Source organism: Gordionus sp. m RMFG-2023, chromosome 3 (assembly GCF_954871325.1).
Source record: "Gordionus sp. m RMFG-2023 chromosome 3, tfGorSpeb1-WG-v2, whole genome shotgun sequence".
Taxonomy (NCBI): Eukaryota; Metazoa; Nematomorpha; class Gordioida; order Chordodea; family Parachordodidae; genus Gordionus; species Gordionus sp. m RMFG-2023.
In genome coordinates this window covers 31,043,241-31,069,031 of record NC_088777.1, presented here as the reverse complement: position 1 = coordinate 31,069,031, position 25,791 = coordinate 31,043,241, and the positions used below count along the sequence as shown (strand labels likewise).

At 26.5% G+C, this 25,791-nt stretch overlaps 1 protein-coding gene across 1 annotated transcript; it reads right to left on the bottom strand.

The window, feature by feature from the left end:
- Positions 1–1,619: 1,619 nt before the first annotated feature.
- Positions 1,620–24,543, bottom strand: LOC135926886 (solute carrier family 2, facilitated glucose transporter member 1-like). Its single transcript, XM_065462820.1, has 8 exons — positions 24,162–24,543; positions 13,362–13,640; positions 12,569–12,756; positions 12,010–12,313; positions 7,743–7,870; positions 3,368–3,477; positions 1,964–1,981; positions 1,620–1,632 (listed from the first exon to the last, which is right to left on the bottom strand). Exons 1-8 carry the CDS (start codon positions 24,541–24,543, stop codon positions 1,620–1,622), a joined length of 1,422 nt encoding a protein of 473 aa, XP_065318892.1.
- Positions 24,544–25,791: the final 1,248 nt, after the last annotated feature.

The following is a 25,791-nucleotide window of genomic DNA, read 5'->3' as shown; positions in this document are numbered from 1 at the left end:
TTATTCGCAATATACTTACTGTTTTGAATAATATTTAAATATTTCTAGAATTTTTATTTACTGCTCAATAAATAAGCTATTGATAAATACTCATTTATATTATGGCGAAACATTAATTTTTTTTTAAATTTACCCACTCTACCCCATATATATATAATGTATTTTTTTTATATAAAACTTTAATATCTAATGTGTGATTCATCGGTATTTGTTATTCACCACTAATTGTGATTCATGGCTATCTCTGATTCCGTGCCATTTGTGTTGTGATTTCCATGCTACACTCTCCCCGGCCGAAGTCCGGGCTAGGGCGACATACTAGTTTATTTAATCTTCCAATGATAGTTATAATTTCATTTTTAGCTTCCATTTAGAAAATGTTAACATACATCATCTTTGCAAATTCTTAAGTAAAATTTTTTTTCTATAATATTTTCACCAAAAAAAATACAAATTGGATTCTTTCAATTCTTGGTAAATAAATTTGATTATAAAAAAAAAGATAATTTTGAGATGATGAAAAATAAATAATGAAATTGAAAATTATGATGAATCAAAAGGGAAATGAAGTTGAATAATATAAAATATTTAACTTGGAATTAAAGACAAACATAACATGATATTTAACATTTATGAACATATTATAGCATCATTAAATGAATTAAAAGATTCTAATGACCCAAGTACCTCTTCCATTGACGATGACTATTAGCAAGTATTATGGATGAAAATTTTATATTAAGTCTATTTATTCTGAAAGAAATATTGATAGGCTCACATGGGGCTTGTATTGAAATGTAGGCAGTTGATAATGATTTGGCTATGGTAACCAAATTAATACAACACACAAAAAATATTACAAAGACTAAGAGGTTAATATTAGTTACTATTTCTATAAATAATATTAAAATGTAGCTAATAGGGACGATATTTTTTAAAATTACATTACATATCTAAACAGTTATTTGAAAATGAATAATGTTATAACTGGTTTCTATAATATGAAATCAATAATTCAAATTATATCAAACAGAATTCAATAATTATGTTGAACAAAAAAAACAAGTTTAATAAAAAAATATTTCAAATTATTATTTAGCTTTATAGATGAAATATTTTTCCCTGTGCTAGATGCCATTATTAACCACTTAAATGATTAATTTAATTATGATTGTTTAAATTTTTTATCATAAATATCTATTTTTACTACCGCTGGAATTATGGATAATAAAAAAATAGAAGGATGGCAAATATCCAAAATTTGTCACACTCACTTATCAAATGAATGACCAAAATATTATTCATGAATATTATGATTTTCGCTCTTTAAATTTGGAGTCCCAAGCAATCATTTGTTGCGGAGATCTTTAGAAATTTAGAAAGATTGACGCATATATTGATGAAAGTAATGTATTGATATTTTACTTGAATTGTATATAATTAAAGGTATTGCAAACTAGAAAACCACCAAAGAAAATAACAACGAAATCATAACCAAAACAAAAAAATGGATAAAATATTCTTTTATATTACCATACCGACTTTTGAATCAATTAAATTCTTACTCTAATTTAAATTTATTATATAAATATTTATTAACCCTTCCTACTATTTCCTGTTCAGCCGAAAGAGCTATGAGTAAAGTAAAAATAAACAAATTCGAATGTAAAATTTAGGACCCTTTTTTAGAAAATTTACTGTTAATATCCAGCGAAATTGATGTTTTTGAAAAATTTACAATTGATGATATATAACACAATTTGCCTTGACATCTATAAGGTTATCCAAATTATTAATAAGCTAATATATATGCTTTTTTGAAAATGTTAATTTAATTTTTATAATTCCAGTGCAAAATATACCGCATTCATTTTATTCTAATATTTTATATAAGTTCTATGTACAATTAAGGTTTTAAATTAATTAAAAGTAATATAGGTATTTAGAATCAAGCCAAATATACCTCTTTAAAATTACTCGTCTTATTTTTACAATATTTTAGATCGTCTTTTATAGAAATATTATATTTTTTTTATGAAAATAAAGTGATTATCAACCAAACTATAAAAAGATTGCATTACTTAAATATAAGTTAATTTATACACGCTTGTGGCTTATTTTAAAAAAACGGATAGTAACAAGTTGATTATCACCAACAAATTTTAAAATTTTTTTTCTCCTAAACAGGCTTGAAGAATTGTAAATAGAACTATGTTGTAAGGTAATAAATGGATTCTTTTTATAATACGGCCGCGATATTTTTTTTATGGGGATAGGGGTAGATTTTGGAAGAGGGTTTGCCTCCATCAATTTTTCTGCCATGTAGACCCTGGATAGAAGATTTATTTTTTTTAAAACATGAGATCTTGAACTAGTGTTAATCAATGACCCAATTTGGGTCGATTTTTAAAAACGGCCCGATTAAGATTTCAAACAAAATAATATTATGTAAGCCCGTTTTTTGCTGATAGCAGAAAGAGAAAAATATTGAGACTTACATAATACTATTTTGGCTAAAATCTTAATATGGGGTTAACAACATTATCACAAAAAAAAACACGATTTTCAACCCGGTCTCCTCAGATTTTTCCTAAATATCAACAAGAGTTTGTATATTATAACTAAGAAAAAAAAACTTAGCCCCCAACTCCAAACAGAGGTTGAGATATGGGCCTCTAAATGTAAAAAAAATGGGGCATTTTTGGGAAAATGGACTCAATTTAATCTTAAATATTTTCGATATAAGTGAGCTAGAAGCGTTATTTAAATTTCTTTATATAGTCTAATGGTAGGCATTTAAGGTTATATAATGTCATATTATTTATAAATTTTAAATGTCAAAAACCGGATTTATATATTTACACATGTTATAAAAACATTACGGTTTTTAAGGAAAAAGGTTTTTAAGGAAAAAGTCAAACTATATACAACGTTTAATATCTAGTATATATTTTGGTGCAGCACGCTTAATTTGGCATAAAAATATAAAAATTTATTGTATCCAAAAAAACCTTAGCATAACTCGTTTTCAAGTTATATTTGTTTCTAAATTCTAGATCATTGTTTTAATTTATTAGGGGTGGGAGGGGGGGGGCAACGCATTTTATTATTTTTAACATTTTATATATAATATATATACAATAAAAATAAATGAGATATGACAGAACGGTGAAGGTATTCTATTTTGTAGACAATTTGAATCTATAAATTTAAAGTTAAATCAATATTTATAAGTTTTGAAAAAGACTCAAAATATTTAAATTTGCTGGAAATAAAACAAAATTAAATTTTGTATTTATTATTTTATAGACTTTCGATTGAGTTATCTTGAGCAAATAATTCATCATCTGTCATAAATAAACGAGACAGTTCATCGGAAGTTTTATTCTTAGTTTCTGGTAAAAATTTGTAGGTGTATAGCCAGAAGAAAACGAGAAGAACGGTAAAGATCAAAAATACGTAGTTTTCGAGGTATTTCTGAAAATATATTTAATCATAAGATACTTATTTGATAAAAATGTGCATCAATGACCTATCGGGATAATCATAATTTCAAAAAATTATCATGAGTGGTCGGTATGGGAATCCCGAAAATAAATAAGTTGTGACCCGCAACTTTTCGTAAATCACTTAATCATAATTTTTCGTCACATACGACTTTACTTATCAGGATTTTCAAAAATTAGTCGAGGTCAATAAGTCAGGAGGTTATACCCCAAAATCCAGAAAATATAAAAAACTATCAAAAAGAATATAGGAAATATTTGGCCAAAATCACGAAGATGCAAAAAAAATAGTATTGTTGATAAAAGCTTACAGTTTCTGAGCAAAGATTGTAATTAGATAATTGAGCATCTTTATTAATAAATAAATATAGGAGAGACTGGGGTAAAGTTTTTGACGGAGTAACAATGTTCGCAAATAACTTCTTAACCCTTGGCATAAACACTCTAAATTTAATGTGTGTATCTAATTTCTAACCTATGTTCATCTTTTGAAGAGCTTTCCAGGTTTGACATATTTTGCCAAAAAACCGTCTTTTACCCCAAAATTATAAAAATCACCCTCAAGTATTCTTTGCTTTTGGCAAAATATATAAAGGCACAGAATTTAAAAATTCCTATACATGTTCCTTAAGCCATAGCTATAAATTAAAATTTATCGGAAGTTTATAGCTAGAAGTCACGTAATAAAGATTTGCCCAATATATATCACCTTGGGGTAAAGTTGCTCTGGGTAAAACGGTTAAAATATTTCGTCTGATTTTAGCTGTGAAAATTAATTTTTAAATATTAACGTCTACACCATATAAAAAGATACTTTTGTATAAAAAGAAACATTTAAGCTTGGGTGCTATTTGGAATAAAATTTTATGAGCAGAGAAAGAAATATTGATGTGTTTGATGTGCCTAAAATGGGCATATTCAAAATATGCTACTTTTTATATAATTTTTTACATTCTGGTATTGTATTGATTAGTTTATATTAAAAGTAATGAATAGCTATCAAAATTGCAATATTTTGTTCAATTAAACAATATAGTTATGTTCAATTTTATTTTAACCTCTTTACCCCGAAGCTTAGTCATTTTACCCCTGGGCATGGATAAAATGATACACTTTACATAATCAATCGCAGCTCCTAAAGTATTATAGATAGCGAGCTAAACATTTTTTATTTTGTAGATGAGGGATTTGTCTACTTATAAATATATTTTGTTCTGTTTTGTTAATGTTTCAAAATATTATGGTTAAAATGCAAAATACCAATCGTTTTACCAGGCCTTCCCTTTATATATTTATATATTGAAAATCCTATATAATATTTACTTTAAAAAAAAGATTATTTTTAAAATTAATTTTAAATATTTTAAAATTTTAAATAAATATATAAATTTTTAATTCGGAATCACCAATTTGCATTTAAGGATGTATATATCAAATTAATATATATAAAATATTTTTGTAAAATTTTTAAGAAGATATAGAAACTTATATATATTTTATATATCGATATTTACATCATTAGATTGCAAATTTTACGGAAATTCTAGATATATATTTATATATTTATTTATTAATTAAAGATGTTCAATTTTTTAATTACTTTATTTGATCCGAAACTGGAAGTTTTTATCAACAATATTATTTTTTTCATTTCTTATATTTTTTTTTCCGTCATTTTGGCCAAATATTTTTATGAACAAAATTATTTTTTAAAATTTTCCCTATTTTCTTTTACATTTTCGTGATTTGAGCAACATGATATTTTTTTACATTTTTGTGATCTTAAGGCAACACGAAGTCAGGATGCACATTAATATATGGGTGTGAACCGTGAAATTACTCGGGAATGATGGGTCACAGCGTGAGTGTGAATAAAGTTTAATTTACTAGGTGTGCCTAGGCGTGACGAGTTCCTCTAAAATTATTACCGGGTGTGATTGGGGTAAACATAAATTTCCCATGAATCACAGAAATTTTAATTTTAAATTATTTTTTATGATTAAATATTTTATATTTCATAATTAAAATGAATATTTTCTAATTTGATTTAAATCTTTAAATAAAAGGGATAATTTTTAAAAACTAAAATTCTTCCTCATTTTATATACAACATTTTTTTCCCCATCCAATTATAAAATTAAAGATGAAATAATGGGTTAAAATGATTTGAAAATCAGAGGCGGTAACTATACTAGAGACATTGATAAATATAAAACGCCAGAAAATGGGAGGAGCAAAGTTTGGGATAATTTTTTAACAATATGCAATAAAGGAAACCTACAAAATTTTGGGCAAATTGCCAAAACGTTATGTCATATAAATGTTAATCGGTACTAGCACGTTATTAAGGCATAAATATGTCTTAAAAATACAAAACAATTGTCAGACAAATCAAAAGCTGTCTTACAGAATCCAGCTATATCTTATTTTAAAAGATCTTAAACTTCTAAATGTAACAGAAAGTGAAGGGTTGTACTAGCTGTAATATTAATAAGGACAACAAAATATAAAAGATATAATTGTGAGCATAAAAACTCGAATGAATACTATAGTTCTAAAAATATAAAATTAGGATTAAAAGCGTGATCAGAAATAATTATTTGTCTATAACTACCGATTTGTGGACGGATGACTGTAAAGACCAAGTTTTTTAACCATTGCAGCACATATTATCAATATGAATTTTGAAAACATTAGTTTTGGTCACAAGGGAAATGAATGAAATTAAAGGGTAGTCAATTAAATTTTAGAAGAGTACATAGAAAAATCAAATTATAAAAGTAAATGTATAGTAGTGACGTGACTGATAATTGTACATATCCTATAAGCGCCTTCAAAGTGCTTCTCTGAATAGCTTCATGTATAAATGGTGAAAAAAGATAGTGCAATATTTTAAGCAATCTACAGCAAACAGCAAGCTAAGCCTTTAGCAGGATATAATAAAGAGATGAAACTCTGTATATATCATGATACAAAGTTTTTTAAAACTATACGATCAAATGTTTACTTGCTTAGCAAACAAGAATTTTTCAGATTGGCGACAATTATATAAGCATCATACGCGAGTTAGATAATTTTCTATCAATATTAATCGTATAATCTGAGCGCAGATTCTCATCCCACATTAAATGAAATTTATCTATGGAAACAAAAATTAATGAAATTTTGTTAACTTTCAGAAGATGATACAATAACAATAAAACCACTAAAAATAAAGCAATATCTTATAAAAGAAAGATTTATCATGCAGCCACTCCACAAGGTAGGCATAATTCTTGATCCAAATTTTAAAAGTCTTGTGTTTTTAATCGCCGAAAAGGCGACAAATGCTTAATATATTAAAATTTGATGATATGCATAAGGTAACCAACTCTCATTTTTAAATTTTCTTATTTGATTTCCACCAAGCATTTAGAGAATTTCTACCATAAAAAAAAGTAAAAATCAATAAATTTAAAGTTTACGAAGCAGGAAAATTTTCTTCCATTTTTAAGGAAATTAGCCAGTAATTTAGTCAGCCCCAGCAACAGTAAAAGGTTATATTATTCGAGGAAAGACGAATACAATTAAAATAAAAAAATATGGGCATTCTTCTTTTTTTAAATAAAAATTTTGATTTATAAATGGTAAATATTTTTTTTGTTATTTATATGGAATTAAAGAAATAAAAAAAGCAGAATTATAATAATTTAATGAATAAAAAACTGAAAGGATAGAATAAATTCAAAAAGACGTAAAAATTTTAGCAATAAAGTTTTGAGTAAGACAGAAATAAAACACCGTGAATTATTGTCTTATATAAGCGGGTGGGTCGGGCCAAAAAATTTTGAGCAGTGGGCGTGTAAGGCAGTGAATTTTTTTCTTGCCAGCAGGCGGGCCATGAATATTTGGTCGTGCCCCTCTAATATGCAGTTAAGATTGTTCGATTTTAACCTTAATTAGACAGCTTATGCTAATTTGAAGAACATTTATATCCATCTGATTTTTGTTCTATTTAATTTTACCAACAAAAAATAAATAAGCTTAAAGTTACCTAATTTTAATTGCACATTTAATTTACCACTAAAAACAAAAAGATCGAAAACTCATTATGTATCTATGCCAATTATTGTGATAAATTCTTTAATATCTTTTACCTTTAAATGAAAAGGGCTTGGTTACTTACACTAACAATAATTTTTACCTATAGGCTTAGTTATTTTCATAATGCACAGACAGTAGTTTAAAAGTCCTTACATGAGCCAAAGGAAATAGCAGGCCAACTAAAAAGTTTCCTAACCAGTTGAAAATTACAGAAATACTCATAGCCTTCGGTCTTGATGCTTGAGTGAAAAGTTCAGCCGATATAAACCAAGCTATAACACCTGTTTATGAAAAAATAAAATATGATATAATAATTTATAATTAATTTCGCAACACACCATTACCATAAAATTATTTCTGCAAAAAATATTACAGCGAATTTCGATTATCACGAGAAGATATTTACACAAATATTTTGTGTCGAATCTATTACTGCGAAGGTCCAGTAATACATCACGGCAAAAAACATTGAATGTATTACCGAAAAATTGTTATTATCATTAAATTACAGTCAGTGTATTACCGCTAATGCAGTACTACAAAAAATTACTGAGAATGCATTCCAAGTCAAGTGGCTAGGGGATTTGGCGTTGCAACACTTTATCACTTAGATATTTTATGAAACAACACTTAATAACGAGAATATCATCATAACACATTTAATCACATTTTGAAAGACTATTATTTTTATTATAAATATTTGTTTCCTCAAATTTGTGCAAAAATTTTGTAAGTTAGTGCAAATGGTCATAAAATATTGTATGTTTATCACAAAGACCTGACTTAGAATACTTTTTTTGTAAAATCTGACTTGGGCTTATTGAAAAAAAATAAAATATCAAATTAATCAGGTTTACTCATTAAAGTGAATTCACTGTTAATATTTTCAATTTTCCTTTAGAGCAGTTTATAAATCACTCAAAATTATTAACAATGAAGTTTTAAAAATCTTGGTCAGGTCATAAAATAATAAATCCTAAATTCTGGCCGCTTAAAAATAAAAATCGGGCCGGAATAATGTTTTTAAGAAAATTCTGGGCCGAGTTTAAATGTTCGACTTCTGCAGGTTTCTGATTTAGATATTCTAAAAATCGAAATTCGCTATGCTTCAGAACTGTAACATAAATTATTAGCCAATATTTGTTCAACTTTTATGATAAAAATTTATAATTAATAAAAAAAACAATAGAGTTCAGTTTTATAAGTCTAATTTTATAAAAAAAATTTATACCCGGTTCTTATTTATATTTAAGAATATAATTTTTTTGAGAGCATTTATTTTCACCCTTTTTTGATAAAAAAGAAAACAAATATTTATTTAAATAAAAATAAAAAACTTTCAAAATGTGATAAAAGTTATGTGATCACGTGCCATGTTATAAAGTGTCTCATTATCAGATATTGTGTGAGGAGTCTGAGTGATAAAGTATGACGGATGAAGCATTGTGTGACAATTAGAATAATATAAATTAGAATAGTATATAAAACTTTTTCTTAATTTTCCCTAAATAATACGGGCTAAGATGTTAATATATATTTGATATTAAGTTAGATTAAATCAATGGTTAAATAAGAATGTTTAGTTTAATTTTACCAATAAGGGCTGAGACAAGGTTGCTCGTTGGTATAATTCAGATTGGCCAGTCAGTAAAATCAGATATATACTTATGGCTACCTTTTACGGTAAAATAGTGACGAAAACAGTGGTAATGGTTTGCGAAAATAATTTTCTATTCGACTATAATGTTTTCACTTAGATATTTGAGGAAATCCATTCACGTAATTATCTTTTCTTTGATATCAACATTCACGATAATACCTTTCTCAGAATATGTTTTACACTATTGACATGTTATCTTAATTTTACATAAATTTTAATTAACTAATTAAACATTTTATTTATAGCTTAACTTCTGTTAAAATAATTTCCTGTTCATAAAAAGCAAAATTAGTTTTTTTTTCTATCAACTCTTATCTAGAGGTCAAACATCTCCCTTGAGGCGTGCAGGTTCCTAATCGATCAGTCTTTCGAAGAAAACCAAAAAGAGATTTTTTTAAAATATAATAATATAATTATGCAATTCAATGGATATTTGTCTCCTATTTGAATTATTTAAAAAAAATACTTTAAAATTTAAAATCCATGCCAAAAAATGTAAGATTGGACTCGTTGGAATAACATTCAAATGGAAACTTTTTATGTTGATTTCCAAAGGCAAATAAATAGATAATTTTAATTTCATAAATATAGAATATTACTTGCCTAATAGTCAGATAATGAGGGTGACATTACACAAGTCAAGAAGAATGAAAAATTATATAATAATATTCAAATCTGATGTAAAATTATTCTGACTAAGCTTTTTAAAAAATTCCTTAAAAAGAAAGTTATACTGTCAAAGTTGTGATTATTGAAGCTACCCTGCATTCATTTTAAAACGGCTGTAAAAATTTAGGGGAAAAATTAAATTTTAGAAATGAATAACATTGTTTATGTGTGTATCCAGGAATATATAGAGGGTGGGGGGGGGGGTTTATAATTTTTTCGAAACATTAAAAATTTATTATAAGAACCAATTTAGTGTTTGCATGGTTCAGTTCGGTCCGACTGAAGACATATTAAAAATAAAAGTTTACAAAGGATTACTTTTTAATGTGCATGAACACTTAAAACAGATTATTTAATGCCTAACATTTTGTAATATCTCATTCATTGTTTGCTTTCTCTATTCTTTTGCATTAAGAAACAATATATAAAAATATATATTTATTTTATTAATCAATATATTTATCTAAGGAAATATTCTTGAGGGATAGAAGAGCCAGGAATAGGCTCACGGTGACTGGGACATCAGAGGAATCTAAAAAAGATGATATAAATGATCTAAAGCTACAATATTTTATTATATCCAATTAATTCCAACAAATTAGATTGGTGGTAAGGGAATCAATATCGATAATTCTGGCCAAAATAGCGACTATCTCCCACTACAGACTACATGTTCAATCTCTAATGTAATTTTAATTATGGATAAATAATGCGATTTATTTTTCTGAAGATTATTAGAATATTTATATGTAAATCAATTTTATGTTATAACCAAATATCTATCACATATTATATATATCAATATGCAATTAATTTATATTATTCAATAAATTTGGTATTAAAAATTATTTAATGATATAATTAAGATATTAGTAATTTAACACATTTGATTTTTAATAAATTTAATGAACAATAAATCTTTTATAGTATAACAAAAAAACATATGTTAAATGAAACCGGTCTAGCGGTTCAGTCTCATTTTATAAAAAAGACCGGACCGGATTGCTGCAGACACTAAACCAATCATATTTAAAAAAATATTAGAAAATACAAAATTTTAAGAGCGATTATAATATTGTTAAAAAATATTATAGCTATAACCGCTATATAAATCATAATAAAATAGAGAATTAAATATTTTCTTAAAAAGTTAATCAGTATCGTTCATAAATCAAAATTTAATCTTCTTTGAGATTGCGTTAATTTTCAATCTGATATATGATAATTTGCAATTCACAATTCATAATAACCTTTTATATTTTGTCAAATATTTTTGCTATAGGGAGAGGGGGGTTACCCTCTCTTCCTCCGCAAGATAGGTGCCTGACATTGCGGCTTAGATATGAAGATCGTGAGATAACGGAATCGAGTTCCAGACTAAGGCGAAAAGGTAAAATTATATAATGAACATGTAAACAATTTAAAATCAAAAATATATCATGGCTTTGAATAATAATTTTTCTATTCTATAACTATTGGTGAATAAATATAATTCCAACAAGCGATCTTGTAGAGTGATAGTTATTATCTAGCCTAGGCAGATTTATTTTAAAAGAAAAAAAATACTTAGGTTGAAAAATAATATTTAGTCGATTAAATAAAAATTTATTGAGCCCAAATGTTAGAGGAAAGATATTGTGTTAATATATTATTGTATATGTTTTCATTTAAACTTATTTGATCAATATTTGTATATCATAATTATTGAATAAATCTTGTATCTTATAAAAATTATATTAAAAATTAAAAGTTATTTAGATGATTCAATGCAACTAGTTAATTTGAAATTTAAAAATAGAACCAATTATTTAACTAGTAACTTGCTAGTGAGAAAATGCACTTTTGAGCATAAATCATTTGTCAAAAATAACTAACAATTAAGTGTTACTAATAAAAAAAATTATATTTTATTAAAAAATTATTTGGAAGCAAAATTTAAACAGGGACAGATGTGAACAGCTCTATATAGCATCTCTAGAGACACTCCTCAAGTTTTAAGTTTTATGTTTTTTCTCGTGTTATAAAAGAAGGGCGGACATTTGACCTTCATTTATTATCTAACATAAATTATGGGGAATGGCTCATACTAACCGGGTCCGATGGCGAAGAAGCACACAAAAACAATCACAAATGCTACCGAAAAATAGGAAGCGATTCCTTGTTGTTTTTTATCTCCTTTAGAACCAAGTGCTAAAGTCAGGGTCAACAATATACTGCACACCCACATACCAGCCAGACCTAAAAGATATAAGGTGCGACGCCCGGCTTTTTCTATGATAACCATGGATAGAACTGTCATCAGAACATTTATGGTTCCCATACCGCATGTCGCATATATTGCTGAACCACTGCTCAGTCCTGCGCTTATGAAAATTCCAGTAGAGAAAAACATGGCCTATTAGCAAAAAAAATTTGAAAGAAATGTGAATAATGTAAAAAAAAATTTATGATACATACCATAATCATTAATATTTAGTAGTGAATAATCTTCAGTTTTAACCATTATAAATTATATAGATTATACCTAGAAAAATTATAGATATATTTAAGTACTCTAACAAAAAGGTTTACAGCAACTCATACTCATTTTTTATAAAATTTTTTATATTTAAATAGGTATTTTAAATTTCAAAAATAATTGAATTCCTACCGCATTAATGCCACTGAGCTGTTGTGAAATATGGGTTTCACTAGCAATGATCAACGGTTTACGATATATGGGTTTTGAAAACATATCTCTCCAGGTGACTGGAGGAAGTCGTCCTTGTTCTTCTGCCTCCTTCTTCATTTGATCTATCTCCTCTGTGACATCATCTGTATTACGTAACTTCGCTAGTGCTAATATAATATAACGATATATTGGATCATTAAATCAGAAAAATGTTTTTGTTTTAATCAACAAATAATTTAAAAAATATTTTTTAAAGCAAAGAGCACCATCGGGTCGTCATCTTAATTTTGAGAACAATTATAATAATTTAAAATTGTTATTACATAAATAATAGTTAAAAAATTAAGACCTATATAAAACAGTCGTTAAACTCACCATTAACCTAAATATATACCAGCATACTTTAATAACAGGTAAACTCGTTACAAGGATAATATGTTATCGGAAGAGAAGTATTTTAGAATTTAGATTTAAACTATTGTAAATCTATTTGGATTATAATGGAAATAACATTTATTAAGAAATTTTAATTCAGATATATATAATATATTTTTTGAATGTTACAATGACTTCTACAATCATTTAAACCAATCCTAAAGCTTTATAAAATGACCTTCTTAAGAATTATCAAATAACCATAAGTAAATATAAATATAAAAATTTTATTTATGACCTTATTTAAAACCAATTTGTTTAGCTTTTTTTCTCATTTCTCATTTTTATTAGTTTATAAAATTTGCTATTCCTAAAAATGCAAAATATAAAAACTCACCATATCTAGCCCTGATCTCGTCATTTTTAGTGATTAGCAAATACCTGGGGCTTTCCGGCATAAGCGGGAGAAATAGGCATTGTATTATCGCCGGAATAGACCCAAATGCTAATAGTATAGGCCATTGGTTTACGCTTCCCAGTAGTTGTGGCATGCCCAATATTTGTGAGAATAAAATAGATATAGTTATGGCTAATTGGTGGACTGCTCCAATTGCGCCTCTCATAGATACAGGCGATATCTCTGCCAAATACATTGGAACAGCCCCGGAAGTGATACCTATATAGTATTTGTACACATAAACAAGTATCTTTAAAATTTCCTATTTTAAAAATTGAAAGAAACTATTAATTTTTTTTTTACTCATATATTTTTTTTCCTACAATAATTCTAAGAATCAGGGACCCAGAGCAAGCTTTATAACAGGAACAAACTTTTATAATTTTCTGAACTGTAACCGAACCTTTATGCCAAATCGCAAAAAGAAGATAAAACCCTTTATATTTTTTTTGAACCGGTATAAACCTTTTTTGTTTATAGAAATAAATTATAATTTAGACCATATATTTAATAACTAACACCTCACTTTTCCCTAGAAAGTTTTTATTAATTTTATAATGGTCCTTTTTTCTAATTTTCTTGCTAATCTGATAATTTTTTCATATTTATTTTATCTTATTCATAAATTTAAATCTAATAATATTGCAAATTATAGTATAGATAAATAAATTTTAAACAAACATCAATTATTTCTAAGGTATTTGCAAGGATTTTGATTAAATAAAAATATAGATCTATAGAATAGAACACAATAGAGGATGTCATGTTATCATTAAAACCATTATATATTCTATCTGTGATTCTCCAGACACAATAATTAACTTTAGGTGATTTTTATCCTGGCTAAAATCCATAATGGAAACAAAAAAATTATTGCTTCTTTAACAGAAGCAAGAGAACTCAATATAAAATGATGCGTTTTGTTCCACGATATATCTGGATCCTAGATGTCAAGTACATTTGTCGTGTGGTGAAAAGGAAAAAACTAACCAATATCATTGAGCAAGACATCGCAGGATATCCATCTTCATAACACTGAAGTTGAAGAAACTGGTCTACTATGTGAAAGTATAATTCAAAGAAGATGAGAAAATAGAAAAATTTTCTTTCTCAAAAGAATGTCTCAAGATGTGATGTGAGGCTTGAAATTGGAAATAACAAAAGATTCCCTAATTTATATCATAAGGTTGAAAGAATCCCGAAAGATACTACATTAATGGCCTACTGGGAGTCTAAAAATATGAATATCCTTAGTTATTCCAGCTAGACTATCAGACTACGCAACACAAGTTTCAGTTGAAAAATCAAAAAATTTATTCTATCAGAGCGTACAAATAAAAATTCTAAACTTTTAGAAAACATATTAATTATACTTATTATATATTCACAAATAAATCTTAAATAATTATTATACTTTGTAGTTTGTATAATTGAATCCCGTGAAAAAAAACCCGAAAAAGAAACCCCCGGAAAAACCCCCAGAAAAAAAACCCCGGATTTTTTTTCCCATATTTATAGAATTTACTTAAGACCTAATAATATAGGTTTTTATTTAGATTATAATGGATATACTCATATTTATAAGGTATAGACATAGTATTTTATAAAAAAATATTATAAATATATAATGTATTATAATAAGCTAAATTTTTTAGGCCCTAATTCATTATTTAAAGATTATTCATATACCTTCCAAAATGCTTAAACAAGATAAAATGCTGAAGTTCAAATTGGTATTGGAAAAAAATACCCCAGTAAAATAACCCATGTATTTCTTATTTTCGTAAAAATTATTTGCTATAGTAATAAATACAATATCCATCCTTAATTAAGATATTAAGTAGACTAAATTTGACAAAATTTTGTTATAAAATATATTTATTTTATTGGAAATCATGACTATGTATATACAAATATAATAATTTAGAATAATAATTATATGGGTTGACATCGAATATTGAAGGAAGTCACTGTTATATAATCTGGAAGGCTTCGCACCGCATCACGGTATTCCTCGCAAAGTTTTTAACCGAATCTGGGTATTATAACTCTCTGATTTTGCTTTAGGTGCCCAACTATCTACAAGCCATCGTTCAAGTTTGGTTTTATCGGAAGCCATTAGGAATTTCATTTTTTTAATCAATACCCAGATTGATCGGTGTTTAATCACAACCAGATTAGAAAAACAATGATTCCAACTTTCGCATTGATTATTTGTGCGTTCTTCGTCGGATAGAGTGTTCTGATTCATGTTCCAAGTTTCTGGAGGAAATCGAGGCTTAATTCGACGTGGTTGGAATTGAGAGTTGCTTCTTGACCTCCCTTGATGCTCCATTGATATAATTTTTAATTATTTATCAATATAATATATTGCCATGGACACTCGCTTATAAATTTATTTATCAATATAAATTATTGCTAGGTTATGCTAAAATATAAGAGTGTATAAAAACAATCCTCCACTTAAAAAAAATATAAAATTCATATTTGTAATAAAAAAAATTTCAAGTAAAAATTAGCAAAAAAGTAAAAATCAAAACAACATTTACCTTGCTTTACCCAACCCCCATATATTAATACGATAAGCATCCCTAATAATTGCAAATCCTATGTTATATGTGAGATTCAAAAATTGTTATTTATAGCGTCAAATTTGATAAAAAAAATACTAATTAAATTTGAAATTTTTAAAGTTTTATTTCCGGGGGTTTTCCATAAGGTTTTTTCTAGTGATGTTAAGGTAACTAGTTACTTGTAATGGCTAAAAAATAACTGTAACTAGTTATATTTTTAAAATTGTAACTAGTAACTGTAACTAAAATTTTTGAAATGTAACTGCCAAAAGTAACTAGTTACTTTTAAAGATATATTCAAATAATTAATTTTATTTTTAATATGTTGTGATAAATTAATTTTAAATTAAATTTATTTTTTAAATTAAATTTGTTAATTTAAAATTTTGTGAAAATGTCTGATTGTTCCTAACAATAACACAAATACTTATATGTATGGCAGATGTGCAGGGATTAAAATATTGTCAATCTCTAAAGGATACTATATTAGCTAGTATTGAAAAAAGGTAACTAAAATCAAATAATTATTTATAAATTAATAATATCATGTTATGATAATGACAACATCATTGCTGCAATTCTTCACCCTTTATTTAAAATTGACTGACCTTGGATTATGCAAGAAAGGAATAAAGCAAAAAAGGAGGAAATTTTAAATTTAATAAATACCTTAATACCTCAAAGTGAATCCCAGATGAATGAATCATGCTCAAAACCAACATCACTTGATGTAGTTGGATTTTATGACCGAAAGCGCCAAAATATTCTGGATAATAAACTTATAGAAAACTTTATCAAATCTAATAACAACACTTTTTCTTTATATAACGATTTTCCAAAGTTAAAATTACTCTTTATTAAATATAATGTTGTTCTAACATCAAGAGCTCCCGTAGAGCGCTTATTTAGTCTAGGTAAGCTCATTTTTGGAGATAAACGAGCACGTCTCCTAGACAGGGTTGCCAGGTCAAAATTTTCAAATTGTAGGAAAAATTCGGTATTTTGTGGGAGTAATATAAAAATTGTGGGTGAAATATGAAAATTGCTAAAAAAACGGGATTTAGAATTGACTTAGTTATCCGCTTATTTTTTATAAATATAAAATCGAATCTCCCAAAATAAAATGGTAATTATTTTTCAAAATAAAATAGCCAACTATTTTTCAAAATAAAATAGCCAACTATTTTTCAAAATAAAATAGCCAACTATTTTTCAAAATAAAATAGCCAACTATTTTTCAAAATAAAATATCCAACTCTTTTTCAAAATAAAATAGGTAACTATTTTCCAAAATAAAATACGCAACTATTTTTCAAAATAGGTAATTATAGTACGTAGTGAAGGTCACGGTCCGGTCTTTGGTCCGGACTGGACCGATACCCTCGGACCGGACCGGACCACGGTCCTTAAAAAAGATCGATCCAGACCGTGGTCCTAAATACCGGTCCAGGACCGGGTTTTTATTTGTTTAAAAAACATTTTTTTTTTAACCTAATATAATTTGTTTTATCATTTTATTAAATATAAGAGTATTATATAAACAATATAAAATTAATTATGAATAATATAATAATTAATACAAATATTTAATTTAAATAAATGCTAATGTCTTTGTTTGTAGAACTTCCTTGGAAGGAATTAGAAGAGGGACTTAATGGAGGCGGTAGATCTATTCCATTCTTTAACCAAGAGCCCATACACATCAAAGCTTGTATTGTTTTGTTTGAAAGCCTATTCCCTTTTTTAGTGACAAGATCTCCTGCTTTCGAAAATATTTTTTCACAGGGGACAGATGTTGCTTGAATTGCTAAAAAATTTTTAGCTGCTAATGAGAGGACTGGAAATCTATATAATAAACTATATTGACTATTTAAAAAATATAAAGGACCTTACACTATTGGCTTTCCACCATACTAATATGTCATCCTTTAATGAAACAAGAGGTTCATTCAAATAGGTGTGAAGTTCTGATATATTTTCTTCAATGATTTATGCCGATATATAATCCCCTTCTGAATTTCTTTTTTGGGATAAAACTCTTTCTAAAAAACTAAATTCATTGATTTCCTCCTGGCACAAATGTTTGAAAATTAGGATTTAATAAATAAATATTAAAAATATACCTGAGAATCCGTTATTCCTGTATTTTTTTTATTTTCTATTTTCCTTAAATATTTTGAAAATTTGGTCATATACTCAATTCTATTAAGAGTATTAGGCATGTAAACTTGTTTTAATCTCGGATCCAATAAGCAAAATAATTCTTTGAGATATTTCTGCATTTTAACCAGCATGTTATTAAGAATTTCTTTTCTTGTATTGTTATTATCCTTTTTTATATTATTTAAAATTTTATTATTTATATTCTCCATATATAACATGGAAATCCCAACTGTAGGGTATTTGGATCCTGATAAATCAAGTGTGGTTTTATTGAAGGGACTTAGAAAATCTACAGCCTCTCTAAGGTCTTCATTTTCACACTCAGTAAAGAAAACCCCTTTAAATTGTTTGTAATTCAAAAAAGTACTTCTTTTATAGCATCCATGTTCTAAAAATTAAATATTTTTTAAAAATAATTGGATAAAAATGTTACCTCATAAATTGTATTCATCATTAAATAGGAGCTATTCCATCTAATAGGGATATCAGAAGAGATTTTAAATTTTGTAATACCCTTATTTTCACATATTTGTACATATATTTGATTTATTTTGGGTGATTTATTTATAGAAAAGGCTGTCTCTATACTTTTCTAGGATAGTTGTAATATATAATAAACCTTCCTGAGATATTAGGTTTAGAATATGGGCACAGCATCTAAAGCCTTTAAATTTTTGTTCCTTATAAATATTCTGCAAAATATCCATGCTTTTTAGAATGTTATTGGCATTATCTTTAGTACAGGCCAGTATATTCTCCTACAATTGATATACATCAATTACTTCTTTTATAGCTAAGGATATTTCTTCAGAAGTATGAGGAAATGGGATATGATTTATATCAAGTAAAGTATTTTTTAATGTAAAAGAAGAATCAATATAATGTGCAGTAATGGCTATAAATGAAATTTTATTTATATTGCTCCACATATCTGTGGTAAAGCTTATTAAAGAATTATTTTTATTTAAAATATCTTTTAGAGAATTTCTTAGTTTCTGAAAATTAGCTGTATAAAAATTTTTAACTTTGATTTTTGACCAAATTGTAGCAGTTGAGTTTAAATATTTGATTAAATTATGAAGACCTGAACTTTCAAAAGTCTTCATTGGCAGAGAGTCCATTATTACCCATTTTATTATTAATTGGTTCATATGTTCAGTTTGAAATTTATCCAATGGTATTGAAGAAAGTGATTTTGTGCTTGTGAGGGCATATTAAAATTAAGAGTAGATTGTGTTTTTGAGATATTTCCATTTTCATCATTAGAAGTATATATTTTATGTTTTATCAGATGTCTGCTTAATGTACCTAATTATTTTATTAAGAATAAGGTTAAATTATTTTGACAATGAATTATTCAGACAGTTTCTTAAGAAAAAATAGATATATAAATAATAACCAAAATATTTTAATAATACTGCTTATTTTGATTAATTTATTGCTTAAAAAATTATAAATAATTATTTTGTTACTTGTTGCTGACGGTATGTTAAATTTGGTATTACAGTGAACACATATTCTATGTTTTTTATTAGGACTATAAGTAAAATGTTTCTTGGACAAACTTATGGTTTTCATATTGTAAAAAAAAAATTAACAAAATCTAAAATAACTCCTACAGAGTTGTTAAAAGATCTAGATACATGTATCTAGATCCTGTATCTAGATATAAAAATGTGGTATCTATATATGTATCTAGATAGATTTTTGATTAAAATATAGGTATCTAGATATTTTTTAGAAGATGTGTATGTATCTAGATCCATTTAAAAAGTATCTTTTAACAACTCTGAACTCCTATCATAAAATAAAATATACAAAAAAATTATATTAATTGAATAGTAAAGTAAACTTAAATATTAATAAAAGACCGGCCGTAAAAAATAAGACCGGCCGTAAAAAATAAAAAGACCGTCCGGACCACGGTCCTCAACAAAAAGATCAGGGACCGGACCGTTGACCTTCACTAATAGTACGACACAAAATTTCTTAAATACTATCTTTATTATTAAAATAACATATTGATTTATTATAATATATTAATTTTGTTTAAAAATAATAACCAACGATCTTTTTTAAATACAAAAGAATGTAAACAAGATAAAATTTTATAAAAAAATTGTAATTTTACAATGTAAAAAAATATATTTTATGCTAATGTATAAATAAGATTTTATAAAAAAACAAACAATTTTAAATTTACAATGTAAAAAATAATTATAATCAGTGCGGGGAAGTTGTTCTACAGTATTTAGTTAATAAAATGGGGGAAGGGAATATGATATTTTGAGGCATCAAAAATCTTCAAAGCATAAATCAGTAGAGGGCAGTCTATCAACATCTATTGCAAAACAAAAATATTCTTCAAAAATAAGAAATAATACAGATGCAACTACAGTTGCGGAAATGGTAAATACCTATCATGCAGTACAACATTCAGAGAGCTACTTAACATCACAATGTTGGTAGAATCTTTCCCCATAATATTTAAAGACTAATATAAATGAAAAGTATACTTCGTAGAACACAAATGAGCAAGGCTATCATCAATGTTTTAGGATATAAATCCAGAAGGTCAATTCTTGACGATTTGAAAGATGTGCAAACATATGCAATTCTAACAGATGCATCTAATAAGGAGATATCAATACATTTCCCTTGATCCTTCCCTATTTCAACAAAATTAATGTCATTTCAATAAAACTATTAAAAAATTTTTCTCCAGATATGAAATATCCAAAGACATAGCTAACCATATATAATGGTAAATATACAGATTTGGCATTACCAATGAATTGCATGGCAGCTTTCTGATCTGATAATTCCTCAGTGAATTTGTCAAAAACCAGAGTGTATTTAAAGAATTGAGTCAGCATAATGTTGGTTGACAGGTTCCTCCTAATACACGCCATCGTAGAATTTTAAAATTTTACAAACCTTTAAAAAATAAATAGATTATAAAAGCTGTAATATTTTGAAAAAAATTTTCAAAAATAAATGGCAGAAGTATATTTAGGAATTTTACATATAGGAAATCTACTATATGCTGTTAATATGCAGTTGCAATCAGAAGAATATAATTTAATAAAGGTTCACTAAATGCTGCAGAAATACCAAAGTAAGAATATTATTACTATTATCGGATAATTATTAATAAGATTTAATATGATGTCATGTTAGAGGAGATTGTAATGCTTCTTTATTTTTATGATTTGCTAAAATATTCAAAATATTAATTTTACAATGTAAAAAAAAAATTTATTTGATTTTATGCAAATGTATTAATAAGATTTTATATAATATAGAAAGTCAAATAGTTATAGTTAATTATATTTTATTTGAGATTTAAATAATGGAACTAAACGTTTACCGTCGTTATTAAGATATTTATAAAATTCCTGGCATGACATTTTATAATTTTTTTTAACCATTAACTCGGCCTCTAATGTTGTTAAAGCAATTCGATTTCTCTCCTTTCTCCAGGCAGTCCTCATCAGGCTAAAATGCGCTCCGATGAGGCATTAGAATGAGGTAAGGATAAAACATACTCGCAAATTTTTTCCAAGCATGGGGATTTATCGTTATTACGAAAAAATTCCACCCATTTCTCCTCTGCTTTTAGACCATCTAACTTTAAGTATTCTGGCGAATCATAAAAAATGGAAAAAATTACAATCTCTTCAAACAAGGCTTCAATGTCTATCGGTAATTTTAATATATTTATTAAATTACAAAAACCATCAAATGATGGTTTCTGTTCTAAGGTCATAATATTTATGCACTTGTAAATAGTTATTAAAATCAAATCTTGATTGTAAATATTCCAAAATTGTCTTAATAAAAATATTTGCTTCATTTAAAAATACGTTAATTATAGTAATATTTGAACATTTTAATATGATATTTTTAGCAATAGCGCCATAAAATTTATTATCTATTTTTAACTGTAGAGATGAACAGAGCTGTAGCATGATTTTGTGAATCTTTATCAATAAAGAATCTTCTGATTGCAACTGAATATTAACTACATGAAGTAGATTTCCTACATGTGAAACTAATCCCAAATATGCTTCTGACATTTCATCCTCGAAAAAATTTTAGGACAGCTTTTAAAATCTTTATTTAAGAAGTATTTCTTTAAGGGTTCGTAAAATTTTAAAATTCTCTCGATGGCAGGTATTAATGATAACCACCTGATAGGTACATATCGCAACAACTCACACCATTCCAAATCAGACCACTCCACCAATTCTTTTAATTCAGTGACTCTTTTAGTTGATGAACTAAATTCGTTAAAACATTTCATCACAATTACTTCGACATCTACAGATAGTACATTCATTGCCTTCTTGCAAGAATTATGCAGTATATGGCATATACAGCCAATTGGTATTAATTCATTATTGTGCTGCCTCAATTCGGTAAATACACTTTGATTTTTAGCTATTGTTGAATAATATATCAATTATATTTATAATCTTTTGCTTGACATATACTTTATGGAATAGTATAAAAGTAAGTAGTGAAAAATATTATTTAATCAATATTATTCATCCACTAACTTTATTTAAAAGAATTAGAGATTAGAATAATATCCACTTCTAAAAGTTCTATTCTTCTAACACAAAAATTTTGAAAATGTCGAGTGGAGCACTGCAATTTTAGATAACGATATAAAATATATTAAGTAATTTAAAATATATTTATAATAATTATACATACTGTTCTAACTTCTATTCTTTCTAACACAAAAATTTTGAAAATGTCGAGTGGAGAATTTTATAAAAAATATATTTTAGAGCGGAAAAATAAAATAAAAGAACTAGACATATTTTCGAATAAATATTTAATTTTAAAATATAAAAATAATCAAATACTGTCTCTCAAAATTATTATTTATATATTAAAACCATTAAAATGCTAAAAAAAAAATTGTGGGAGAAATTAAAAAATTGTGGGAGCTTTTTGTGGGTGATTTCTAATTGTGGGAGTTTTGTGGGAGTGAGATGTATGTGGGTAAACTAAAAAATTGTGAAGGACTCCCACTGATGGGGGGAGACATGGCAACCCTGCTCCTATATAATAACTTTGAAATTAATTTGTTGTTAAAAGCAAATAAACATTTATTAGATTCTAATTTTTATGAAAAATAAATGTTTTTTTTTCAATGCAAATATATATTTTTATATTCGATGTAAATATTCAATTTTGCGATATTTTTTTATATAAATAAATTGTATATTATTTTAAATAACTGATTATACTTTGTTTATCCTAATTTTTTTTATATTAAATAAATGCATTCAATAAATAAATAATGCGCATATGAAGGATGTATAAAGTAAGTAACTAGTTACTTTTGAAAATAACTGTAACTAATAACTAGTTACTTTTGTAAAAATGTAACTAGTAACTGTAACTAGTTATGTTTTTGCCAATGTAACTAGTAACTGTAACTAGTTATGTTTCAAAAGTAACTTTTAACATCACTAGTTTTTTCCAAGGTTTACTTTCCATGGGATTTTTTTCCAAAGGGTTTTTTCCATGGGATATTTTTCCGGGGGTTTTTTTTTCCTATTACCATAAGGACTAGTATATTTTATATTATCTTAATAAAATCATTTTTGTTTTTGTGGCTGTCTGTTTTTATTTAAGTTTTTTTGATATAAATAAATATGATAAAACATGAAAAAACTTTTATAATATTTTAAAACTTTAACCGAAGAAGAATCTTTATAAATTTATAACTAAACCCTAACCGAACCGGAACCTTCATAATTTTTGCCCCTGAATCGTAACCGAACCGAATCCTTCATACATCACGGTTCGGGTCCCTGATAAGAAGAATAAAAAATTCAACTATAATGTAATATTAATTTATTATACTATGCCTACATAACCTATTGTATTTATTAGGTATTACAAAATATATATCTTGGTAACCGTTATATATACAATAATATCTAGAATTTAAAATCTACTGAAATATAAGACTTGTTATTACCACAATTGAGTCCTATAACGAGCCTTCCAAAAATTATCATTTCATAGGACCGAGTAGCTTTGGAACATCCCATCAATAGCGCAGCCAAAAATGCAGAACTGTTGTTGAATATCAAACACCCTTTCCTTCCAAATCGATCACAAAAATAGCCCGAACAGAGACCACCAATCATTCCACTTATACAAAATATGGATACCGTAAGTCCCCATAAAATGGATAAACGAGTCGAATCTAAAGTTTTTCCTGCGTGTCTTCCTTCGTATGAACTTGAATACCATTCTCGTAGAATAACTTCGGGAGCGTTGACCACACCTATGCTGTAACCAAATTGGAAAGAACTTAGGGCTACAATAGCCACTGTGGTGGCTAACATGCGAGTCATTCCATATTCCTTAGAATAATCTATAAGAAGTCAATTTGTCATGTATAAGGGATATTTCAATTATCAATGTAATTTTTAATTTTGTATTAAAATAATGTTTAAATGCCTATAATTTTCTTACCATTATCTCTCATACTTGAATAGCTTTATGGCAAACTCGGGATATTGCTTTACTTGTAGGTAATTATTAATATTAATATTATATTATATTATATTTTACGACAAATTATTTTTTTGAAATTCTAGAATATCAATTCACTTAAATTAATAGAGATTTTATATATCTCTTTTTATAAGTTGGTTTGCCGAGAATGAGATAAAATATTTAGACAAAAATATTAGTATATTATTTAGAAGTTACATCAGGAGCCTCGATATTTAGCCTAGCTTTTTTAGAACCCTCCTATTTTATGATAAACTATGTAAAGCTTCAAGCATTTTATTAAATACTTTTTAACATATCAACATTTTTCTTAAAGCAAAATCTCACATTTTAGCATTGTCAAACCGTACCTCCAAAACCGAATCTATATAATTTAATATTTTTAATGAATCTGAACTGATCCTTTTTTAAAAAAAAATTAAAGGAGTTAACCGAACCTTGGTCGATAAACTTTAAACTTCATATAGGTTTTTATTTTATAAATTTTAAAGATTATATAAAAATTTAGGGGTATGCCTATATTAAATATTGGATCGGATAGGCAAAAATATTTAGCGATTTCAAAAAATAGTAGATCGAGCTCATATTTATATTGTTTTTGTTTATTTTATGATTGTATATAAAATTATATAATTTTTTTTATTTTATAAATAATTTTATAAATAATTTCATAATATAAACTAATGATTAATGAATGGAACTAATTTACAATTAATTTTTTATAATATTTAAAAAAAATAGTTAAAAATTGTATTTTTGTTATAATATAAGCAACAAGAAAAGGATTTTAAAATATCTATTGAGTCACATTAGTGTTAGCTCGTTGTTTAGCCAATCTTTAAAAACGATGAACTCAAGATCTTGGTTGTAAGTAAATTCCTCAGACTTATTAATTTATCCCACAAATGGCAGAAATGTTTGGACTTCTATGGGCGAAATTTTGAGGCTTCGGTAATAATCCTTTTAAAAATCGGCCAAATAGAGATGTTTAGCAACATTATATTCAGCCATAAACATTGGAAATATTTTAAATGTGATCATTAACTTTTGGAGAATAAAAAAACAAGATACATTTAATCATTCGT

Bases quoted from the DNA above. Each gene is read 5' to 3' on its own strand.
- LOC135926886 (XM_065462820.1), bottom strand. From the start codon at position 24,543: ATGACTCGCATGTTAGCCACCACAGTGGCTATTGTAGCCCTAAGTTCT. The intron at 12,757-13,361 runs GTGAGTTTTTAT...ATATTATATTAG, and splicing joins CGAGATCAGGGCTAGATATG to CACTAGCGAAGTTACGTAAT. The intron at 7,871-12,009 runs GTTAGTATGAGC...TTTCATAAACAG, and splicing joins CTTCTTCGCCATCGGACCCG to GTGTTATAGCTTGGTTTATA.